The sequence below is a fragment of the Athene noctua genome, unplaced genomic scaffold (assembly GCF_965140245.1).
Source record: "Athene noctua unplaced genomic scaffold, bAthNoc1.hap1.1 HAP1_HAP1_scaffold_31, whole genome shotgun sequence".
Classification (NCBI taxonomy): Eukaryota; Metazoa; Chordata; class Aves; order Strigiformes; family Strigidae; genus Athene; species Athene noctua.
This window is the reverse complement of record NW_027437536.1, coordinates 3,378,511-3,393,331: the sequence shown is the minus strand read 5'-3', so window position 1 is coordinate 3,393,331 and position 14,821 is coordinate 3,378,511. Positions and strand designations below refer to the sequence as shown.

General features: G+C 50.5%; 1 protein-coding gene across 8 annotated transcripts in view; it reads right to left on the bottom strand.

The window, feature by feature from the left end:
• Positions 1 to 338: 338 nt before the first annotated feature.
• Positions 339 to 14,821, bottom strand: part of LOC141974095 (transcription elongation factor SPT5-like) — a 30,619-nt gene continuing 16,136 nt past the window's right edge. For 3 of the 8 annotated variants that reach the window (XM_074933362.1, XM_074933363.1, XM_074933359.1), the window contains 5 exons: positions 11,043 to 11,191; positions 3,189 to 3,366; positions 2,376 to 2,579; positions 2,179 to 2,274; positions 339 to 1,996 (listed from right to left, as the gene is read on the bottom strand). In XM_074933362.1, coding sequence (XP_074789463.1) covers positions 1,853 to 1,996; positions 2,179 to 2,274; positions 2,376 to 2,579; positions 3,189 to 3,366; positions 11,043 to 11,176 — 756 coding nt within the window. In that variant the 5' untranslated portion in view covers positions 11,177 to 11,191 and the 3' untranslated portion in view covers positions 339 to 1,852. Of the gene's footprint in view, positions 1,997 to 2,178; positions 2,275 to 2,375; positions 2,580 to 3,188; positions 3,367 to 11,042; positions 11,192 to 11,419; positions 11,874 to 12,436; positions 12,519 to 14,821 lie in introns of those variants that run through there. The other 5 variants (XM_074933360.1, XM_074933361.1, XM_074933366.1 and 2 more) reach the window with 5 other exon arrangements.

Sequence of the window (14,821 nt, the reverse complement as noted above, 5' to 3'; positions counted from 1 at the left end):
CCTGTCCCCAAGGATGGGCCCCAGGGGACAGACGGGGACTCCCCCACTGTGCCTGGCACACTCCTCCCGGCACAGAGCCAGGAACACCCACATCCCTGCTGAGCCACCGCGGCAACCCTGGCAAACCCCCCGGCAGAGAAGAGCTGCCCAGAGACCCTCCTCTTCCTCACCTTCAGCCACCCCGACCAGCAACACCCGGCTCCACGCCGGGAGAGAAGAGCGGAGCCAGGGATGCCCCAGGATGTGCTGTGCCACACGCTCTCGGCACCGGTTTTCGCAGTGATGCCCCAGTAAATGGTTTGCCGACAGCCAAGCGTTTCCTCTGACTCTTTGCCGGGGTGGGTTTGGCACCGCCGGGACTCGAGGGGCGCCCGGCTTCCCTCCCGCTGCCGGCACGGCATTCAGCAAAGGCCCGGCGCTCTCCATCGCCGCGGCGCAGAGGGCCCCCTGCCTCGAGAACAGCCCCGCAAACTCCACAAAAACTCGGGCTGCCGCGGTTGGAGGGGGCTGTGCTCTTCCTCCTCATCCTCCTCCAGGCCCGCGGGGTGTCCCAGGGGTCCCTCTGTCACCTGTGTAGCGAGGTGACACGGGGGGGGGGGGGGCACACACCGGGAGGAGGGGCTTGGGGACACCCAGAGGGGCTTGGGGACAGTTGGGGAGGGTCGAGGATAGCAAGGGGCATCCGCGGAGCCCCGGGGACAGTCCAGAACTTCTGGGGACACCTGGGGACTCCCAGGGAGCTCTGGGCATGGTCAGGGACACCCCGAGAACCCCAGGGACCTTTAGGGACCCCCAGGGATGTCTGAGGATGCTCAGGGACGCCCAGAGAGCCCCAGAGACACTCGGGGACAGGCAGGGAGTGCTGGCGGGGCCGAGGGGGGCCAGGGACAGCCAGAGGGCCCCGGGAACAGACCCGGAGGCCTAGAGGTGGCCGAGGATGGCCAGCGACAGCCGGGGAGCTCTGGGAACACCCAGCGCCAGTCAGAGACCGCCGGCGCCTCCCGGGGAGGGCGGGGGACCCCCGAGGACAGACAGGCCCAGGCGCGGGGCGCCCAGAGAAGCCCGGGGACAGGTGGGCACCGCTGGGGACACCCGCGGAGCCCCGTGCCCCCCCTTCCCGCCCGCCCGTCCCCTCAGGCCCAGGTTCAGCCCCCTCGCGGCCCCACCTGCTGCCGCCGCAGCCGCTCCCGCAGCACCGCCTCGGTACCGCCGGTGCCGCTGGCGGCCCGGCCCGGCCCGGCCCGGCGGGCTCCCAGGGCGCCGCGGAACTCACAGGCCGCCGCCATCTTCCCGCACCGCGCGCCACAGGGCGCACGCGCGGCCGCCGCAGCCAATCCCCTCCCTCCGCTTCCAGCCAATGAGCGGCGGCGGGGCGGGAGGAACGGGGCGGGACCAAGACTGGAGGGGCGGTCACTGACGGCCGGACACCAATGGCGGCGCGGCTGCTGGCCAATGGCGGCGGAGCGGAGGCGGGCCCGGCCGCGGCAGAGCCAATGGAAGGAGGCGGCGGAAGCGGAGGCGGGGTGTAAGGGCAGAGCATGAGCGCGGCCGGCGCTGAAGCCGCTTCACTCTCCCCCCGCCCCGCAGTGGGGTCCCGGCTCAGCACCCCCCACCCCCGGGGGTCCCGCTGCAACCCTCTCTCGGCCCCGGGGGGGCATTTAACCGCCCTTTCCCCAGCCCTGGGGGGCGGGGCCCTGGTTCATCCCCCCGGCTGCACCCACAGGCCTTTATTGACAACTAAACCTCGTTCCAACCGCCGACACTGAGCAGGGGAAAGGGGTGTGGAGAAAGAGAACGGGGGGACACAAAGAGAACGGGGGCAGCAGGGGGCGGGGGGCACAGGTGGGCCCCCTCAATCTTCCATCAGTTTGCCGAGGAAGTTGAGCCTGAAGATCCTGTACCTGTCCTCGAAATCCATGTGGACAATCCCGTACTCTCGGTCCCTGCAGAGCAGGGTCCCGGTGGCTTCACGGTGCATCCCCAGGATCACCTTGACCTGAGGCAGAGGAGGGGTGCAGATGGGGGGAGAGTGAGCCTTGAGGAGGGTGGTGGGGGGTCCCAGTAGAGCTGGGGTAGCACCTGAGGGGATCTAGAAGGTCCCCAAAGGAGCGGGGGGGGGGGGGGGGGGGTTGGAGTGGTGCAGGCCCAGGATAAATGGGGGAGCTGGGGGGGCCCTACCTTGTTGCTCTTGGTGGGGGTGACGGGCTCCAGGTGCTCGCTGGAGATGCTCACCACCTCCTCGCTGTCCCTCAGGTAGACAGCGCACATCCCACCCTACAGAAACAGAAAAAGAGAGGGGGGAAATCAGCATCACCGTGTGTGTTACCCCCTCCCTGCACCAAAAGCACCCCCGAACCGGGGCGGGGGGGTCTCACCGTGACGCAGCGGATGACGCCAATCTGTCCCGCTGCCTGACTGTCCGGGTAGGTGTCACGGACCTTCACCAGGATGTCGGTGGTCACCCAGTCGCTGGAGCTCTGCTCGATCCCCGAGCCGGGGGTGTGGGGGTTGTACCACCGCAGGGTGGGGGCTGTAGGGGTCATGGATCTGTTGACCACCGGGCTGGGGCTGGGGCTGTCCTGGGGAGAGAGAGAAGGCAGTGTTGGGGTGTTTAGGGGCGCTACAAGCAGGGTTTTGGGGTCGTAGCGGGGCTATGAGAGGGTTTGGGTGTCGTAGGCAGTTTAGAGGGGAGTAGGGGGCTACAAGGGGGGTTTGTGGAGTTGTAGTGATTTTAGGGGGGCTCTGAGGGGATTTTGAGGGGGATGCTCAGTCGTGGCCTGTGGATGCAGGTCAGGGATTGGGGATGCTCGGGGAGATTCCCCCTATTTTGCTGATTAGGGATACCAATTAAACTCAGTCACCAGAGTGAAAAGAGCAGGAGTATTTTGCTGGGGAAAACCAAATAATGTAACAGTGCAATACAGAAAACGTGCAGTAAGAAAAGACAGAAGAGTGCAGCTAAAGCAACGAGAGGAAAATATAGGGAAATGTGTCAGATCCCCGTTTCTCGAGGGAGAATAACCAGACAGCTGAGTGATGTCTGGTTAACCCGGAGCAGGGGCATCCATCAGCTGCTTCTTCAGCTGACGGAATGCTCTGAGCGCCTCTCCGTGCCGAGTGAGGGTTTCCGATTTGATTTTAATAGCTCACAGCGGGATTTTTTGTACCAGGAGTCCGTAGTTACATACCCACAGGCGACACCTCCGGGTCGTTCCTAGGATCGCGCAGAGCTCTTTAGCTGGCTGTGCCCGAGGGCTCCGACAGGGGCCTCTGGCCTTGCAGTCCCCAGGGTCCCTTGCCCAGCCGTGACCTCGGCTCCAGGGCAGGTTACTCGCTGCTGAGCTGCTGGAGCTTTCTGTGGAGAGACTCGATAGCCATTAAGACCCCAAATTTAATAAACTAATAGTCCATGTTATGCACATTTCTTTAGTCTCTGTGGCTGTTAAGGAATCATCTACATACTGCAGGACCCCCGATTCCATGCGGCCGCTCCCATTGCTCCAGGTCTTTAGCTACTTGGTTTCCAAGAAGAGTGGGGCTATTTTAAACCCCTGGGGCAGCACAGTCCATGTTAATTGCATCTTCCTCCTGGACTCCATCTTTCCTCATTCAAATGCAAACAATCACTGACTTTGGAGCTCAAAGGCAAGCAGAAGAAGGGGTCTTTTAGGGCCAGCACGGTAAACCAAGGCAGTTCCGGTACTCATCTAATTAACAGTGCATATGGGTTTGCTACAGCAGGATGCAGATCTCCTCCCCTCCTCTTGCTATATACTCCCTGTGCTCTGTCTAACAAGGTCTCCACGTTCCAACTCTCTGGCACTTTCAGCTTTTACAACTTCTTTCGAATGCCCCGTGCTGACTGCCCTATAAATAACGACACTAACTGTTGTATTCCCACCCCTGACCCTGGATCTAAGGGGTGTGTCGCCTCACGGTACCCGCAGCTTACCCAGGAATTCTGAGGGAGTATCTTTAGGTCCCTGCCGAAGGGCATATAGGGCCGAGCAGTTCATTGCTTTCGGTACAGCCCGCTCCATGCCCCTGACACTCCAATCTCCATCTGCATCCACAACCTCATATGGGCTCCTGTGTTGGGGTTCCAGCACGGGTGTTTTATTAGAAACTGGAAATGCTTGGTCACCCCAACAGTCGCTTCGATACCCCTTCGCTGCACTTTTCCAAGGTGCCAGATGGAAGGAAGTGAACGGGACTTTTATCCTGGCAGGGCCCATCCAGCCCTAGGGCTTCTCTCAGAGGAGCCGGCACCGCCGCTCGCTTCTCCCGTCTCTGTCCGCGACACGGGGCTGTGAGGGGGGAGCCTGGCTCTGGCTCCTCCAAACTTTCACCCTCCTCCTGCCGGCTTCCTACCGGCGGTTTATAGTACTCTGGGAAATCTTTATTTTGGCCCCTTTTTCTTTCCCTTCCTTCATATTTTCTCTGTCCGGTGCCAGTACCAGTGGGTCTCGTGGGGGTGCCAGGCCACGGTCTATTTGATATTCAGGATGGTCTCGGAGGGTGAGAAACATGTCTGCATAGGAGACTTCATCCCAGTTCCTTCCCTCCTCAAAACAGCATCAATTGCAGCAGGGTGTTATCACTCAAGGTCCCATTCAGGGGCCATTTGCCATTTTCCCCGCCGTCACGTTTGTCGATAACAGGTGAGGGGGCACTTTTACACCGTGTCACGGTGGGGAAAACGGCACTGAAAGATCCCCCTCCCGAGGGGGAAGGAAGGACTTAACTCGTTATCCCGCTCCTTAATTAGTGACATGAGTTGCTCGCCTGCGCTGAGCTTCCCCATCATTATCAGAGTTGTTTCTAGGAGGGTGGTGGTGTCCCAACCTGTGCTGTGGCTATCGTGGTGCACCTCACTCTGGGCCTAATTAATCAGAGCTCATAACGAGGGGAGACCTCGTTAAGCCAGGTCTTTCCTCGCTGCAGGATCCAAAAGAACATGTTGGTGGATCTGAACAAGGAGATGATGAATGAAGTGGGCATCACAGTGGTGGGAGACTGTAAAAGAAACAAGCCTTAGAAAACTGTTTTCTCTCAGGATATTATTAATAGCAGGAATAATTAATTAATAAAGAGATAGTGGTTTAGAGGTTTAATTAATAGAGCACAGGTGCTCTAGGAACAATACTGACAGTTTAAGCAGCTTAGAAAAGCTAAGCAACGAAAAGCTAGACATAGATTAAGAATATGTCAAATAGAACATTTTGAGTCTTTTCTCAGAAGTCTAAAAGTGAACGATGATGAAGACTGTTCAGAAGATGAGGAACCACAATGAGCGGGACGTGAGCAGCGGTGTCCGAAGAGGAACTGGAACGGAACGATGGGAACTCGGCGAAACTGTGGAATACGGTGGACTTCTGAAATGGATGATGAACTGAGAGCTGAAAGTTCCTGGAAAATACCGAGGCTCTTGGTATTGTATGTTGTATCGTATCTAGAGAGGGCGCTTTTTGTGAGCTGTGGCCACTCCCTGAGGCGATGGCCCAGCTCTGAGCTGTTAATAAAGCCAGCCCAGAGGTACCCGCAGTCTGGGGAAACCCTTTAACAGAACTGGCCACCCCGATGGGACTCTGGGACACAAGAGAGCAAGAGTCAGGTATTCCTCTGGACAAAGCCGTTGCCCATACTCAAATTGCCGGCCAAGGAATAAGAGGTGAGTTCACCTAAGAGACTTGGGCACGGGTAATTCCAGAGAGAATTATACTGGGAAACTCTCGTGCTGAAATTTGCAAAGAGAGAGATAAAAGAGATGTACAGAAGATGGGGACAGTACTCAGCGTTGAAAGGGGGACGCCCCTTGCTGAGGTTTCAGAAAACTGAGGAAAGATACCTTTGGCACAAACCTCACAGAAAAGGAAACTGATGGAGGAGGGCCAATGGATGTATGGCCTCCGAAAGGAACAGTCAAACCCCATCAGTAAAAATTTCTAAGAATAATTTTGGAGGATTCTGAGAGTCAAGATACGGATTATTGGTATAGTTGGTATAATAGAGGTCAGCAAAGAAAGAAAAGCTCTTGGATAAAAACTAAAGGGAGTTGACTTCCTTCAGCTCCTGAAGCTGAAGCAACTGAATTCCCTTTTAGAAGTGCTGGCGTGTGCCCAAGGCGTTTGGATTCCAGCCCAAAGCCTGGAGCGGGCCCTGGGGCAGGCGCCGCCGTCTCTCCAGTAACAGCAGCGATGGGACACGAACCTTGGAAGCAAGGTGCTTGAGTCACCTGGCAAGCAAAAATGCCTCGCTTACGGGCTGATGCTGGAAAACGTGCTCCACTGTTATTGGGAGTTGTCACTGATTACACCCCTAACTGGAATGATATGCAAACTTTATGATGAGAACAATTTCAAGCAGAGAAAAGAGAAAAGATTTTCCAAAAAGGCAAGAGAATAACTAATTGGACAAAGGTTTTGGAATGCAACGAGCACCCAAGTGATTACTGGGGCCGGCTGAAGGCTACTTTAATTATGGGGGTATGACCCGTGACCATTTCCAAGAGCCACCAGCTATTAGTGTTTGTGTAGAAATTGATGCCAGGCTGGCCAGGGAAAACGTTAACTAAAATCCTTAGCATTGCTGCTTTTGTTTTTGATGGGAGAGATGAAAGCAAAAGCAGCAAGAAGAAAGGTTAAAACTTGAGAAAAAGGCAGAGCAAAAAGAGAAAGAAAGAGAAATTGTGTTGCTGGCTGCAGCAGTTACCCAAACCTATAACCCAAGGGGGAGAGGTCAGGGGTTTCCCCGAGGCAGAATCAGGGGAAGGGGCGCGCGAGGCAGAATTCCTCTTCTCTCTCCATATGCTAATGGTTCAGATGCTTCTGCCGTGGGAACTGGGGACACATGCAGAGAGAGTGCCCGCCGAGACCCGTGTCTGCACAAGAGCATCTGCCCCTGCCAGACCTCCTCGACCTCATCACAGCGAAGAAAATGATAGTCATCTTCTCTGGGAACTGCAGGAACAACGGGCCCCTGTGGAATCAAGGTAGATGAGCACGGTCAGATTTCTGCAGAGGTAAAAACTGCTTTGGGGTAAATCTGTGATCTCTTCCAGTTCCCCTACTGGCCCTTCGGGCCTGTACTGAATTTTGAAGTTCCCCACATTTCAAATGATAGTACGGGCAGTAGCAGGGGAACAGATAAAATATTTATCTACCCCTTTGACGAGACCTTTTGCAGGAATTTGGTCTGTTTATCTCCTTGGCTCCAACAGAGATTCAGCTGATTTTAATGGGCTCAGAAATAATTGAACTGGGAGGTCAAAACCCACATGATGTGAATGAGACACGATTTGAATTGGCTGCAGTTCCCAGAGAACTCTGAAGTAAGTGGGATGGTTAACACTGGCTGAGCCAGTTGTGATAAAAACAGGAGGAGGGAATCCTCCTTCCATTTGGCAATATCCCATTATAAATGAGGCCATTCCCAGTAGAGAAAAACCAACTGTACATTTTTTCAGAAAAAAGAATTTTGAGGGAATGTCGTAGTCCTTATAATACTCCAGTTTTACCCGTTAGTAAACATAAAGTAGATAAAGATGGAGATGCTGAATATAGATTTGCTCAAGATCTCTGAGCTGCAAATGAACATGTAATTGCTTCACACCCTGTGGTACCAGATCCGAGTCTGATTTAACACAGATCCTGGGCACAGTATTTCACAGGGCTTGATCTTACAGGAGCTTTCTTTAGCATCCCAATCGCGGAAGAAAGCCAGTCACTCTTTGCCTTCCCATGGCAAGGGAAGCAGTTAACTTGGACTAGGTTACCACAAGGATTTACTAGTTCTCCAACAGTATTTTCTCAAATTTTGAAAAATTATTTACAAGATTTGTTTTTTTCAAATAAGTCTCTTTTGATACAGTATGTTGATGACTTGTTATGGGCAAGTAAAACTACGGATGACTGTATTAGAGACACTGAATATCTGTGTATCCGACTTGTTAACAAGGGGCACGGTGCATCTCTGTCCAAATGGCAGTTTTGCAAACAGCAAGTGAAATATCTGGGATTCATCCTAAAGCCAGGACTTCCTGATTATTCAAAACCTTTTACATTGTATTGGGATGAAAATAAAGGAACTGCGAGAGGGGTGGTAGTACAAACTTTAGGACCACATGAACGACCTGTTCCCTAATTTTCTTCTACATTAGACGCAGTGACTAAAGGAACTCCTTTTTGCATTAGAGCAATAGCAGCAGCAGCTGTAATGGTAGGAAAAAAAACCCAGGACAATTGTCCTAGGACAACCACTAACTGTCTGTGTACCCCATGAAGTAGAGATATTATTAAAGCAATATGGGAGAAAGGTTTATCTCCTCAAAGGGTGCAGAGAGAAGAGATAATTCTATTATTGGCTGATAATTTGAAATTGGAAAGGTGCAATGCATTGAACCCTGCCGCCCTAATGCCTTTACCCTCCGATGGAGAAAAAGATAATCATGACTGTGTTCAACTATTAAGTGAAACCAGCAAACCGCAAGACGATTTGAAGGTTCAGCCTTTGGATAACCCTGATCCGAACCTCTTCAGGGACGGCTCCTCCTGTTACGGAGAAGGTCGGAGATGTACCGGTCTTGCAGTGACTACGGAAACGTGGTGACTGTTGGTGGGACCTTTGCCTGCACCTTTAGGTGCACGGGGGGCAGAAATAATTGCTCTTACAGAAGCTGCAAAATATGGACTTTAAATATGATTTTGGTATCTGCCATGCCCCTGGGACTTTATGGAAAGAACGGGGTTTCCTAACATCTGCAGGGAAGTCTGTGCCTCACAGAAAGCAGCTCAAGGCATTATCAGAGGCGATACAATTACCCTCGGAGATTTCTGTCATCTATATAAAAGCACATACTCAGAGGCAAGATACGATTTCTAAAGGGAATTCTTTAGCTGACCAAGCAGCCAGAGCCGCAGCACGACAGGCTGTGTCCATCATGTCGTGATCACAACGTGAGGTGGTATCCAAACTTCTGGATATAGATAAGCTCTATGAAGACCTCCCTGATGAAGAAAAGGAGCGGTGGATCTGGCTTGGAGCCCAGCCCCAAGGAGAACAATGGATGCTCAGTAACAAGCCGCTTCTCCCCAAAAGGTATTTATTACCGATTACGCGATGGCATCACGAAAAAACTCATGGGGGGCCGGAGAGCTTAGCGCTCCGGAATCAACGACTCTGGGCTGCCCTGGGAATTTATGCAGCAGCCAAAAGAATCTGTGAAGGATGTAAACTTTGTAAACAATACGCTTCTGTACGAATTAAGGCTCCCAGTGGAAAAAGACCTCCAGACACCTTTCCTTTTCCCAAGGTCCAAACTGATTATACTAAAATGCAGAGAAAAAAGAGAAAAAAAAAAAAAAAAAAAAAAATGGTACTTGGACATGTTAGTGAGAACTGATCAGCTAACAGGATAGGTAAAAGCTTGCCCTACCAGGAAAAATGATTCAAAAACAGTAGTAAAAAATTTCACTGAAGGAAGTAATTCCTAAATGGGGAGTTCCTGAAGTCACTGATTCTGATCATGGGGGTCATTTCACAGCTGATATTTTAATCCCAATTTATAATTTTTTAGGAATTTTTAGTCTATTTCATAGTCCCCATCACCTTGAATCATCCAGCCAAGCAGAACAAATAAACAGAACCTTAAAAGAAAAATTATTTAAGGTCTGTAAACAGACTGGCCTAAAGTGGCCTGATGCTTTAAACTTAGTGTTTCACAATGGTCTGTGTGATTGTTTTGTTTGTTACATTGGTTGTTGTTCTTTTATAATGCAGAAGATAGAAAGAGTGATGTGGAATTATAAATAAGAAGGATCGCAGGAGTACGATGGAAAAACAAAAGGAGGGAATTTGTAAAAGGAATAAGCTTTAGAAATCTCTTTTCTCTTCGGATATTATTAATAGCAGGAATACTAATAAATAGATATTGTTTTATACAGCACAGGTGCTCTGGGAACAATCCTGAAGATAAGTCATCGTGATGACCCAAGACTGCATCAGCGAGCAGCAACGTCAGAAGACGAATCGGAGCGGAACGAGAAGAACTAGTCGGAACTCTGGAATATAACGGACTTTTGAAATTGATGATGAATTGGTATTGCATTCCATGTTATGAAGAATCATATAAATGTAAGCTGCTTTGTGTCAGCTGTTGCCACTCACTGAGGTGATGGCCCAGCTCTGAGTTGTTAATAAAGCAGCCTAGAGATACCCACAGTCTGGTAAAATCCTTTAACAGCACTACAACCCTGTCTCTCAGTAATCAAAACACTGCTTCAAGTAATTTCCCGATTAAAGAGTAAGTTATCACTTCTCATTTTCAATCAAAATGGCAAGTCATAACTGTACAGACAACTTTTAACCTAAAACTGTGTTTTTAAAAATTTTGCTTAAACCCAGACCACTGTTGGGAGAGTTATTATGTCTGAATCACACATCTAACATAAGCAGCTGATACTGTGCTGGCTTTTTTTTTTTTTTTTTTGTAAGTATTTCCTTCACAATTTCCCTCCTCTTCTGTTAAAGAGGTACTTGATTAAATCTGTGAGTTTTCTGGTACAAGCTGGATACTACAGAAGTAGAGGAACAATGAGCTAAAGGATGCTTCTGAGCTAAATCCTTCAACATCCCAGTACAGCCAAGTGACTTCAGGGCACACGCAGCTGGTGGTGTTGAGAGGGCAACAACTGTTTTTGCTGCAGAAGCAAACAGAGTTTAAATCATATCTTGAACGGAGGCAATACTTGCACTTTTCAATTGACCTTAAAAATTACAACTTCATACCAATACTAAATTGATGATATCATCAAGCGAGTTACATATGGATTCCACGTTACATATTATAATTTGTACTATATTTTAAAGATGCTCTATTGACTTCGTTCTCCGCCCGGCTGTAACAGGACTGTTAACATACTCCTGTTCCGTCCTCATCAATACAGGAATAAAAGAACCCTTCAAGAAGCCGTTGACAGCTAACATGTATTGCACAAGCTGATTTGGTTTTAAGCATAAAAACTTAGAAAATACCGTTCACAAACCTGTTGCCATAATCGATTTTGGCAGTCACTTTCTTTTTCAGTTCTTTGAGCTCAGCTTGGGGTAGGGTCCCAGAGAGTACTGGAGATCTCCACTCAGTAAGGTCACAGATCATGTGCCGTACACTGCAAAACATTTCTCTGTTATCTTGCTGTTTGGAGGAAAAAGATGGGTAGAAGTTAGTTTTGAAGTCTACTGCGCATCTTGTAAATACATATAATAAATTGCAAGTATAAAATAGGAATTCAAAAGGGTAAGAGTCTGTAAGTAGCTCTAAATCAGGAGCCTAACTTTCTAGAGCCTAGAGCACTGAATACAAAGAATCTTACACTCTTCATTAAAGTATCTAAGTAAGTATACATGCTTGTGTTTATGTTACCTTAAAGCCAGGATCAAGCTGCATTCAGAACAGGCGTTCAAGGGAAAGCTATCCTTTCCTTGGTTCACAGAGGAACTTCATTCAATGACCTCTATATTGAGTAGAGCACGACTAAAAATGGGGCATTTTAACAGCAAAATCCCAACCATCCAGGGATCCTGGAAGAGATCGTGCACTGGCCAGAAGGTAGAGATTTTGGAGCGTTGCCTGAGGAGGTGGCTCGTGCCCAAGAGGCACCGCCATATAACGAGTTACCAGAGATGAGAGGCGTTATGCTCTCTTTACTGATGGATCCTGTCGTGTGGTAGGAAGCCATCGGAAGGGGAAAGCTGCTGTGTGGAGTCCCACAAGACAAATCGTTGAGGCCACTGAAGGAGAAGGAGAGTCAAGTCAGTTTGCAGAAGTAAAAGCGATCCAACTTGCCCTAAAGATTGCTGAACGGGAGAAGTGGCCAGTACTGTATCTCTACACGGACTCCTGGATGGTGGCTAACGCCCTGTGGGGGTGGCTACAGGGGTGGAAGAAGACCAATTGGCAGCGCAGAGGTAAACCCATCTAGGCTGCTGCATTGTGGCAGGACATCGCTGCCTGAGTGGAAAACGTGGCTCTAAAGGTACCTCATGTAGATGCTCATGTGCCCAGAAGCCGTGCCGCTGAAGAACATCAAAACAATGAGCAAGCAGACAAAGCTGCCAAAATTGAAGTAGCTCGGCTGGACCTGGACTGGGAGCGTAAGGGTGAGCTGTTTGTAGCTCGATGGGCCCATGAAACATCAGGGCCTCTTGGCAGAGATGCAACGTACAGATGGGCTCGTGATCGAGGGGTGGACCTGACCATGGAGGCCATCTCACAGGTCACTCACGAATGTGAAACATGTGCTGCAATCAAGCGAGCCACACGAGTAAAGTCTCCCTGGAACAGAGGGCGATGGCTGAGTTTTCAATACGGTGAGGCCTGGCGGATTGACTCTATTGGACCGCTGCCACGAACACGCCAAGGCAAGCGCTACAGACTCACCGTGTGTGGTGGTGCCATTCTTACCCCTCCCTGCCCTCCTTGTTGGGCTGCTTGGTGCCAGGCGTGATTCCATCCACATTCCCCCGAGCCATACACCAGTCTGTGGAGATAAGGACTGATAACCTTGAGGAGCCTGGCTCCTGCCCCTCCCAATTGCTTGGAAAAGGTTATAATGGCCCATCATCTCCTGATGGCCTGGCACACCTGTGCCTGGGATGGGGTCAGATGGAACAATAACAGGGGTGCATGTTATTCAAATTCTTGTGCAACTGCTGGAAGGCACCAGATAGTATTTGAAAAGTCAATTATCTTGGATCCTATAAACTGCGACCACCAGAGAGACCCTTTGAGCTCTCCTGGATCGCAGCGGGCTGTGACCAGCATCTCCCCTGAGCTGGGAGCCTCTCAGGTACCAAAACCCTTAAGGTGTCGTCTGCTCCAGACGGAAGGCCAGGGCGAAGTCCCCCCGCTTGAGTCTCAATTATCGCCCGCTGAGGAATGCCAAGGCATTGGGAGTATTTGCTCTAAACTCGAGAGGGAAATTTTCCTTGAGCCAGCTTCTATTTCACCTGTTTATTGGTGTGTGCGTGTGTGGGTACGTACCCTTACCCTTGTTCCTGTGTGCTTGTCCCTTTTGTCTTCATTTTACCGAATCCAAACCCCTTTGTTTCTGTATGTATATGTCTGGTTTGTGTATGCGCATGTACATATGTGTATAAATTAAGGTACCGTTAAGTAACTTAGAGTGAATATTGTCATTTTAGAACCTGAATAAGTCACTTTTCTTTCTGAGTTATTTTGTATTGACAAATAGTTGTTAGTTATTAATAAATCTAGATTATTTTTCTAAATCATTACCGTGTCAATACTTTCATCCGTGACACCATGGTAGAAGCAACTACGGGTTGGCTTGAAACGTACCCTGTAAATCATGCCACCGCCCGAAATACCATCTTAGGTCTTGAAAGGCAAATTTCATGGCGGCATGGTACTCCTGAAAGAATCGAATCAGACAACGGGACCCATTTTTGAAATAATCTTATAAACTCCTGGGCAAAGAAACACGGCATTGAGTGGGTGTATCACATCCCTTATTACCCACAAGCATCTGGAAAGATTGAGAGATCTAATGGACTGTTGAAGACTATGTTGAGAGCATTGGACAATGGGGGATGGAAGCACTGGGATATAAATTTAGCAGAAGCCACTTGGCTAATGAACACCAGAGGATCTGTTACCCGTCCTGGTCCTGCCCAAACAAACCCCCTTCATACTGTGGGAGGAGATAAGGTCCCCGTAGTACACACAGGGAGATGGCTGGGGAAGGCAGTGTGGATCGCTCCTCCCTTGGGAAAAGGCAAGCCCACTCGCGGGATTGTCTTTGCTCAGGAACTGGATGTACTTGGTGGGTAATGCGGGAGGATGGGACTACTCAGTGTGTGCCTCAAGGACATTTAACCTTGGGGGGAAAGTAATCTGTGGGATGAGTTGTATGTTGCAGGAAGTGATGGAGGAAGTAGGAACGACAAAGAGTGAACCAGATACGTGCAATGACGACCCAAACCTAGCCGGTGCTGGAGTCCAACAGTCAAGCATACTTCTGTCCTGAACATCCATCTTGACAGATGGAAGCCAAGTCACTGAACATCTGAAGGAGTGAAGAAAGCTTATGGAACGGATAAATGAATATTATGTGGGACCTGGGCATAACGTAAATGGTATGGAATAAGGGGTGGAGACTGTATTGGGTCTGGGCGAGCTGGAATTGTTTTCCCCTACAGCAGCCCCACGGTGCTGTGGTTTGTGCTGGGAGCTGCAGGGAGTTGGCAGCACCCTGGTGTGGTGGCTGCTGCTGAGCAGTGCTCACACAGCACCAAGGCTCTTTCGGACATTTCCCCCCCAGTGGGACGGGGTGGGCGAGATCTCGGGAGGGGACACAGCCAGGACAGCTGACCCCGACTGACCCAAGGGATATTCCAGACCCTGTGACATCTGCTCAGCATAAAGCTGGGAGAAAGGAGGAAGGGGGGGTCACCCTTGTTCCTCCGAGGCACCCACTCCGCGTATGGGAGCCCCGCTTCCTGAGAAGGCCCCACAGCGCCTCTCCGTGGCAAGGAGAGAATAAATCTGTTTGATTTTGCTTCCGCACGCGGACCTTTGCTTCACTTTGCTTCTATTAAAACTGCTTTTATTTCACCCACAAGGGTTAGTTTATCTTCTTTCCCCTCTTTGCCCTGTTGAGAAAACAAGGGGAAGAAGGGGAGGGGGGGGGGGGGAAGTGATAGAGCGACTTGGTGGATACCTGGCGTTTAGCCAGAGTCAAACCATCACAGGCTCCAGTTCTGCAACACTCCATCTGTAACACATTACAGCCTCCTTTCCCCG